The sequence below is a fragment of the Echeneis naucrates genome, chromosome 5 (assembly GCF_900963305.1).
Source record: "Echeneis naucrates chromosome 5, fEcheNa1.1, whole genome shotgun sequence".
Classification (NCBI taxonomy): domain Eukaryota; kingdom Metazoa; phylum Chordata; class Actinopteri; order Carangiformes; family Echeneidae; genus Echeneis; species Echeneis naucrates.
The window spans coordinates 1,396,947-1,406,121 of NC_042515.1; the positions used below are offsets into that span (position 1 = coordinate 1,396,947).

At 46.5% G+C, this 9,175-nt stretch overlaps 1 protein-coding gene across 1 annotated transcript; it reads left to right on the forward strand.

The window, feature by feature from the left end:
• The first annotated feature begins 529 nt into the window (after positions 1 to 529).
• rbl1 (retinoblastoma-like 1 (p107)) lies at positions 530 to 8,885 on the forward strand. The gene is made up of 22 exons (XM_029502027.1): positions 530 to 807; positions 1,673 to 1,806; positions 1,885 to 2,088; positions 2,214 to 2,278; positions 2,412 to 2,540; positions 2,702 to 2,865; positions 3,020 to 3,084; positions 3,172 to 3,331; positions 3,829 to 3,995; positions 4,125 to 4,237; positions 4,458 to 4,561; positions 4,678 to 4,815; positions 4,908 to 5,072; positions 5,339 to 5,495; positions 5,686 to 5,910; positions 5,999 to 6,189; positions 6,307 to 6,483; positions 6,609 to 6,680; positions 6,916 to 7,003; positions 7,119 to 7,267; positions 7,362 to 7,526; positions 7,802 to 8,885. The coding sequence occupies exons 1-22, from the start codon at positions 646 to 648 to the stop codon at positions 7,997 to 7,999; spliced, it is 3,192 nt and encodes a 1,063-aa protein (XP_029357887.1). The 5' UTR covers positions 530 to 645; the 3' UTR covers positions 8,000 to 8,885.
• The last annotated feature ends 290 nt before the right edge of the window (positions 8,886 to 9,175 follow it).

Sequence of the window (9,175 nt, forward strand, 5' to 3'; positions counted from 1 at the left end):
TGCTGACAGACGCTATCCATTTCCTGACACACTGAGTGCGTTTGTTCATTAATAGAGTTCTCTGATGGATCCCACTAAACAGCCCGAGCTGTGTTTTTCTGATTTCTCTGAACATGGATCAGAATCAGTTCTGTCTGAGGACAGAGCCAAAGAAGAATAAAAACTGAGTCATACTGCTGACGAGCAGCTCCATTTGGACTTCAGTCATTTTATCTCCTGTAAATAAATATCAGCTCTAGTTGGTCAAATGTCAAACAGTGAGTGCTTCCTGTAAAAAATAAAAAGTTGAGATCCGGAGGAGGAAAGTGAGGAAGCTCATTTTAAAAATGTAATAAATATTTGTTGTTGTTTATTTTGTTTATTTCCTAAAAAAGCCAAATAAACAAATAAACAGGTAACCGTCGGCGGGTTGACAGCACGCGACACCAGGAAGCGGGGGGTTGGGCGGCCGACGCTCCGCTCGCTCCTGATTGGTCGCTGGCCTGCAGTTTTCGCGCCAACGCGCTGCATTGTGGGGACGGAGAGCGGAAGTCGGTCGGCCGGAGGGGCGTCGTGTTGTTGGGGTAGATTCGACCGCCGCGCCGGGCGGGGGGGCATTTTAACGCTTTAAAGTCGGTCCGGACTGTGACGGAGAGTCTGGAGGAGATGCGGGGCGAAGAGTCGTCGGACTCGGAGTCGGGCCGGATGGAGGAGAGTTCGGTCCGGAGGAGTTTGGAGGCGTTGTGTCAGGAGCTGAACATGGACGAACAGACGGCCGCTGCGGCCATGGACAACTTCAGCTCCATCTGGAACACATACACCCTGGAGGTAAACGCTTTCCCCGGGGCTGTCCCGGTCCTGTCCCGGTACTGTCCCCCGGTTCTGCCCCCTGACTGTCCTGACTCCCGGTCCTGTCCCGGTTCTGCCCCCTGACTGTCCTGACTCCCGGTCCTGTCCCCGTCCTGTCTGGACTCATACACCTAAACCAGCCCCCACTTTCCGTTAAACACCGAGTTAAAGGTCTCAGACAAACGGACCTCCCGGTGTTACCGACTTCTTACGTTCAGTCTATATATATATATATATTTATGTATTGAGTTTCAAGTTGGACGGTGAAGATGTCCCTGTCACCTTTGACCTCTGGTGACGTAGTTTGTGACTGTCGTTGTGTAAATAAACAACAATTGCATTCCAATTTGTCTCCACTTCGTTCACAGTGTCATTAATAATCCCCAGGGAGACACAAGAACAACAAAGATTAATAAAGTGACAAATTCCCGTTATCTAAAATCTAATAAGATGGGAAAAATTTTATGTTTGTGTACAAGTTTGAAGTTGTAAAGGGAGGCTGGTGGGCGGGATATATTATACATGATCAATCAATTCATGAATCATGAAAACATTCATCATGCTTGATGTCTCAGCTAAACAGTGCAGGTATGAACCCTGATGATTGGTTACAGTGGTAACTAATATGAATGACCTAATTAATAAACTATCCACATTTCTCAAATAGACTTTTAATGATAGTTTAAATATTGATCTGGTTTGATTGTAGAATTGTTCACAACTTTCTTTTGAAATGAAGTTACAATGTGGGGAAATGAAACACTGTTAAGGACAGGTTTTTGGAGCAGTAGAAAGCAGAGTTAAACGTTTTTTAAAGGGCCGTGCTGTTGTGTTGTTGCTGCAGGGAGAAGTGGTGCACTGGCTGGCCTGTTCGCTGTACGCCGCCTGCAGGAAGGGATCTACCCCCACGGTGGGTAAAGGGCTGATGGAGGGAAACTGCGTCTCCCTCACCAGAATCCTCCGCTCTTCCAAACTCAGGTGAGTGGCTGTTTCCTCTGCAGTACCTGTCAGTCCCCACAGTGTCTCGCTCTCTAAGTCTCCCCTCCTGTTTTTCAGTCTGATCCAGTTCTTCTCGAAGATGAGGAAGTGGGCCGACATGTCCAACCTCTCTCAGGAATTCAGGCTGCGCATGGAGCGTCTGGAACGCAACTTTGAGGTTTCCACTGTGATATTCCGCAAGTTTGAGCCCATCTTCATGGACATGTTTCAGAATCCACAGGGAGGCGAGCCTCCCCGGCAACCACGCAGCAGGAAACACAGGCACGATATGCATTGCACACACTGACACACACATCCTCCTAACATGTACGTCTCACACTCTGACACAGTCACACACACGTCCTACCCTGTCCACACAACTGAGTGTGTTGTCTCTGAAATCGCAGGCGTCTCCCCTGTCACATCAGTGATGTGTTCAAGTTCTGCTGGACTCTGTTTGTCTACACCAAAGGTACGCAGAAACAAAACCAGACAAAGGCAGATTAATAATTTATATGTCAAAACCTAAAAACATGAGCTTCATTTACTGTAGCTTTCTTTCAATTGATAGATCTGCTGAATATGATGCGACTGTGTGTGTTTAGGTAACTTCCGTATGATCGGAGACGACCTGGTGAACTCGTACCACCTGCTGCTCTGCTGCCTGGACCTGGTGTTTGGAAATGCACTGCTCTGCGCCAACAGGAAGGACCTCATCAACCCAACATTCAGAGGTGTGTGTGTGAGAAAGTGTCTTCTGCTGTGGGAAGCTTTTTTGCATTTATTTGTTTCTATTTAAAATTAAAGAAAGTTGACAGCAGAAGATCCAAATTTCTTTAGTAGTCCCAGTTGTGAATGTCTGTGTGGGTTTCTCTTTGTGTGTCTGTGTGTGTAGGTCTGCCTTCCCTCTACCGTACTGAGGGCCACGCAGCGACAGACGAGCCTCCTCCGTGTGTGTTGGAGCGGTTGTGTGAGCTGCATGACGGACTGGTGGTGGAGGCGAAGGGCATCAAACAGCACTACTTCAAGCCGTACATACAGAAACTGTTTCAGAGACAGGTACACACACACACACCACTGTATCTGCACACCTCGTTTGTTTTTCATGAAAACTTAGTTCAGATCTAAACGTTTAGTTTGTGCCTGTAGATATTTTATTACTTTAGTTTTCCGTTGTTGTGATTGTTTAATTCTGTTTGTTTTCTTCAACCAGATCCTGAAAGGAAATGGGGAGCTTCTAACAGAACTGCTCGATCCCCAGAACTTCATCGATAACAAGTAAGAAACAGGAGTCCAAAGGTGAAAGGTCACTGAAAGGGAAGTGCCCTTCACTGATGGTTGAACCTGTAACTGTCTTCCCTTCAGTAAAGCCATCAACAGGGAGTATGAGGAGTATGTGCTGACGGTGGGAGACTTTGATGAGCGAGTGTTTCTGGGAGCCGACGCTGATGAGGAAATAGGAACCCCGAGGAAAATCTTTCAGGAACCAGCCGCCAGCCAGATGACCACTCAGCAACAAATACAGGTACACACACAAACAGACACAACACTTTGAAATGTCAACCACAACACACAGGTGCATTCCTTGTTGGCAATAAACCTGTTTCTGACTTCAGTTCAAACTTTGGTCTTTAGCCTTTATTTGTTCACAGTGAGAAAGCAAAACCTTTCATTTGTTTTTTACAATGTGAGTTTTGTGCAGCAGATTTTAACGACAAGAGAAGTCAGAAGTCCTCACATTAAGCATGAGATATAAGACAACAACTAAGACTGAGTGAAGTGACACACAGATACAATTTGGAAAAAAAAAAAAGACCAGACTGCACATTTTTAATCTGTGCTGGTGGTGTTATCCAAAAAAGGTTAAATATACTTGGATAGCTTCAACTAGGAATCAAACTTCAATGAAGTGAAGATGTGAATAAATAGTTAAAATAAGCTCGGGGACCAAACACATCCAGTAAGTGAAGTAGACGGATGTTATGAGCACATGTGGAGCAGCAATCCTCTCTCTTTCTGCAGCCCGGCTCTCTCGCTCCCTCCACCCCTCTGACCGGGCGGGCTTACTTGAAGGAGAAGGACCTGCTGGTCACACCCGTCTCCTCGGCAACACAGAGCGTCAGCCGGCTGCAGAGCATGGTGGCCGGGCTGAGGACGGCGCCCAGTGAGCACCTGCTGCAGATATTCAAGTCAGTTCCTTTTATTCAACAAAAACATTTAAACCAGCTGAAGAAGTGATGAGGCCAGGACTAGAGCTGCAGGGGAGGGAAAAGAATACATAAATTCTAACTACAGATGAAAACATGGTGTCATTAAAGGTCGTGCTCCAGAAGTCCCACAGAGGCCATACTGAGCAGAGTGAAGACTCTGGGACAAACTTTCAAAGAGCATTACACCAACGACTCAGAGGACACACCTGGATCACATATAGGTAACACACATCATGAAAACAAAGAAGTTATCATTGATTTTGGTTACAAAGCTTGTGAGGGTGAATTTTATGAAATCATATTAATGCGTGTTATTATGGAACAATCCAAAGTGTACCTAATGAACTGACATCAAACTCTGTCCTGAATGAGTGGGGCCAAATAATTTTGTTCACGCGTTCACTCAGTCAGCTGACACCAATCTGTGCTCTCTTGTCTCAGACTTTGCAGAGAACCGTCTGAAGCTGGCTGAGATCCTTTACTATAAGATCCTGGAGAACGTCATGGTTCAGGAGACCAAACGGCTGCAGGGCAAAGACATGAGTGTAAGCCGCCATCACAGGACTTTTAAATATGTCCAGCTCACGCTAATCCAGATCAACAGCAAGTTTTATTTGTTTCTATCAGTATAAAGACTGATGTCTTCTCCCTGTGTTGTCAGGTGTTGTTGGAGCAGGACATGTTCCACTGTTCTCTGATGGCGTGTTGTCTGGAGGTCGTGTTGTTCTCCTACAGCTCTCAGAGAACCTTCCCCTGGATCATCAGTGTCTTCAAACTGCCCCCGTTCTACTTCTTCAAGGTGACACGCCAACAGGACAGGAAACAACCGCAGTTGAAACCTGGTTTGAATCAGTCATACAGCATGTGCTGGCTTTGTGTGTCTGTGTGTAGGTGATCGAGGTGTTTATCCGCTCAGAGGAAGGTCTGTCCAGAGACATGGTCAAACATCTGAACTCGATCGAAGAGCAGGTCCTGGAGAGTCGAGCGTGGAGCGCAGACTCAGCCCTGTGGAGCGCCCTGCAGGCTGCTGGGAACAAAGTGCCCACAGTGGAGGAGGTCAGCAGGACACAAACCTCAGCCTTCTCAGTGTCTCATCAGTGTCATATCTTAGAAACAACCGACTTAGACTACATGTCTCTGAATGTTGCAGTAAAAATAATTCCTCGTTCCTACGGGGATGTCACTGGGAGGTACAGGCTCAGTGCTGCTCTATTATTAGACCTCTATGCCAGTCAGTAATGAAAACTGTCATCTGTGCACCCTAGGCCAAAGGTCAATGATCCATTTTGTGATTGTATCATCTGACCCCTCACTCTGCCCAGGTGAATTTTTCCTCCTGTCTTGACACGGGTTCTGGTTCTGGTTCTGGCACTGGCTCTACCAGTGGAGGACAGTCTCACCTGCCTCTGGTTGCCCTCTCTCCCATCATCCACCCTCGAATCAGGGAGTTCAGATCCGGTCTGGGAAGTGCCCGCAAAGGTGAGTTGTGTATTCAGGGTACACACAACAGAATATCACACCTTACAATTAGATTTTAGCTGAAACAAAAAACTTTATTGTTGGACTCATTAAATAAAGGTGATTTAGTTGCCGGTCCAAGTTTAGTTGTATTTGTATAACAACAGTAATTTGTGTTCTGATTCTGATTCTTCTCTTTTTCTTCCTCCAGATGTTCCTCCCTCTCCACTGTCAGTCCACGACAGGTATAGCTCTCCCACAGCCGGCAGCGCCAAACGGCGTCTGTTTGGCGACGACCCTCCTGCTGCGTCCCCGGGGCTGAACCCCAGCCTGAGCCCGGTGTCATCTCCTGCCAAGAGGCTGACGTTCGGCTCCAGCACCCTGAAGATCGCAGGCCACTGCAGCCAGACCACCGTTCTCAGCATCCCGCTGCAAGGTACACGACTCAAACAAGCCCAGCTGGGAATCGAACCGCCTGTGACGTCTCACTTACTGTTGAGTGTATTTTTCTGTGCGAATGTCAGCAGGTGGGAATAATGACCGCACGATCACGCTGATCCCGGTTCAGCCATGTGACTCATCAGGTACCGTCACCGCTCAGTTCCTGCTCACCACCTCCCCGAGCCAAGCTGCCTCGGCTCCCCCAGCCTCCGACCCCCAGACAGGAAGCGGTCGGCCACGGCGCACCGGCTCACTCGCCCTGTTCTTCAGGAAGGTAGGAGCTCTGCTGTCCGGTCAAATCGACCTGAAACTATCCGGACTTTTCCTTTTACATCAAAATGTTTAGCATTATTTTAAAGCCACCCGCTTGTTGGCTCTGTCGCCGTTTAAGGTGTATCACCTGGCCAGTGTGCGTCTGAGGGATTTGTGTGTGAAGCTGGACATCTCCTCAGATCTGCGTGGGAAGATCTGGACGTGTTTTGAATACGCTCTGGTTCACTGCACCGAGCTGATGAAGGACAGACACCTGGACCAGCTGCTGCTCTGCAGCATCTACATCATTTCTAAGGTAAGGACATTTTCCTTTGACCTTTTGACGCTGAAGTCGGACCTGCTCCCTTTTTAAATGACCGTGGAGTCGGCATTAAAATTCAATCAATGATGTTGTGTTGTTTTGCCTTCTCTTGGGTTCAGATCACTAAAGAGACTCACACCTTCCAAGACATCATGAAGTGTTACCGCAGCCAACCACAGGCCAACAGCCATGTAAGACGCACACACACACACACACACACACACACAAACGAGTATGATACAACCTAAAAAGAAAAAATCACTTAAATACAAACAACCAAGAACACAAGATGCAGAGACAAAGATAAAATCGATCAGGTAGAAAAACAGAATCTTCATGAACTAATTAATGGGAAAAAAAATCGTATTAAAGTGATTAAAAGTAAAACTACTTGTGAAAATGTGCTTTGACTGTCTGTGTGTGTAGGTGTACCGCAGTGTGTTGCTGCGCCGCACTCCCAGGGAGCAGGTGACTGATGAAAACATGGAGGTGGATCCAGTCTCTGGTGGCGAATGTAAGATCACACACACTTTTTAATCACTTTTAAAAAGAAGTGACAAAAGTGATGCTTCTTTAAAACAATCCTTTTAGTAAATTATATCCAACAATTGATCCTTGTTTTTCTTCAGCTGCCGAAAAAACCAATCAGTTCCTGGGAGAAGCGAATTCTGACCACTCGGGCGAGGAGGAGCGTGGTGACCTCATCCAGTTTTACAACAGCGTCTTTGTCCTGAAGATGAAAAGCTTCGCGCTGCGTTACGCCACCCACGACAGCCGGGTACAGCGTTTACTGCCTGACTTCCTGTGGTGATAAATCAGTGAATCAGATTCCGTGTGCTGAAATAAACCTGTGGATGTTTTCCATCCTGCAGGCGGACGCCCCGCCCCTCTCGCCGTTCCCATCAGTCAGGGCTCAGCCTCTCTCTCCTCGCCGAGTCTCTCAGAGACACTCGCTCTACGTCTCGCCCCACAAGAACTCAGCAAGCTGCCTCACACCCAACTCCTACACCTACAGGATCAACAGCAGCCCATCCAAGGTACACACACACTCTGGGTTTATAAGGAGCAGGTTTGTCGTCATTTGCATTACCAGGCTCAGATGTTTCATCAGTTCATAGTTTATAGCTGATTGTGTTTCCATCATAACAAAGAGAGCCTGAACCTAAATTCCCAGTTAGGGGTCGTGACCTTTGTATCAATCAAATAAAACTGAACTCTCAAAGGAAGTTGTTTTCTGATTTAACATTTTATAAACATTCAATCAATAATAAATGATCATTAATGGAATGTCACTGTCACTCGCTCTCTGCAGGAGTTATCAGACATCAACCGGATGATCAGGCAGGGCTGTGTGAGCAGGAAGAGGGCCTTCACCATGGAGGGCGACGTCATGATGTCATCAGCGGCGTGCGACTCCCCCAGTAAGAGGGCGTGTCCGGAGAACGGCAGCAGCCCAGACGTGCTTCTCAAGCGGCTGCAGGATGTCGTCTCGGAGCGGCAGAGTCGCTGATGCAGGAGGAAGGTTGCACAACCTGCAAGTCCCGTGTTTCCAAAGCACATTTGAAATTGTGTTGTTACAAGACACACTGTCTGAAATGAGAGATTTGATGTGATGAGGACAGTGAACGCATGTGAGATGTTCATCTACCTCATTGCTTCAGTTTCTGACAAGGAGCTCAGGTCAAAACAATAAAATCTAAGAGACAATCTCGGATTAAATATCCACAAACGTTCACTACAGCCTCAGACAGGTGAGGCATCGTTTGTCCTCTAACACAGAGGAGCGCTTGTTTTACTCGTCTGGATGAACCCAGACTGAATTAAACTCCATTTCTGTTCCTCACAGTATTAAGAAAAGTTAAATTGTGAGAAGTGAAGAGGAAACTGTCGCTGAGATGGACGGATTAAATCCTCTGGATGAGGGATTGAAGCTATTTCTTTCTTATTGTACAAAGTTTTGTAGCCCTTTTGAACCTCTTTACATGATCTGACAAATCAGGCTCCTCCTCCTTACTACGGGCTCCGCCCACATCTTAACATCTCTTAGAGATTTTAATACCAATCAGTTTGTTCCCTTCATTTTTCTTCTTCTGTGGTTCTAAACCATTTAAATGTTGTTTAATGCTGCTGAATCAGCATTTTTTTTTTTACCTGTGTAGTATCTACACTTTTTTTTTTTTTTTTTTTCAATGTCGCATTTTATTCATTCATCCAACAGCACTGCTGTTTGAATCATTCTGTACCATTTTTAAATAACTTAAATATTTCTCATATCTGGTTTATTAACAAAAACACATGAAAAGTGTAGATTTATTTCAGTAATGGAGAAGCCGTCTGTTCATGGACATTTGTATTTTCTACAAAGTTTCAAGTTTTGTACAATAAAATTGACTTTAACCTGCGTTTAGTTTTTTATGTTGTCTTCATGTTTCAGTCAGAGAAAGGGAAAAGCTTCCTAACAGAGGAGCAGGAGGTGCTCAGGGCCAGTCTGTAAGACTGAAGGCTGATTAGTTTCACTGATGCTGCGCCTCTGAATAATATTGCCAGGGACCGGAGGTCGGGGGACAGGGGGCCGGGGGCCGGGGGCAGGGGGCCGGGGCAGAGGGACAGGCCTGTTGAGTCTGATTGGAGCAGCAGTAGTTCTTCAGGCTCAGAGGCTGAGGAGATGTGAAAGTAGCATTTTTCA

Excerpts from the sequence above, each read along its gene's own strand:
- rbl1 (XM_029502027.1), top strand. The coding sequence starts at position 646 with ATGCGGGGCGAAGAGTCGTCGGACTCGGAGTCGGGCCGGATGGAGGAG. Across the intron at positions 2,541-2,701 it reads CATCAACCCAACATTCAGAG|GTCTGCCTTCCCTCTACCGT; the intron begins GTGTGTGTGTGA and ends CTGTGTGTGTAG. Across the intron at positions 4,816-4,907 it reads CCCCGTTCTACTTCTTCAAG|GTGATCGAGGTGTTTATCCG; the intron begins GTGACACGCCAA and ends GTCTGTGTGTAG.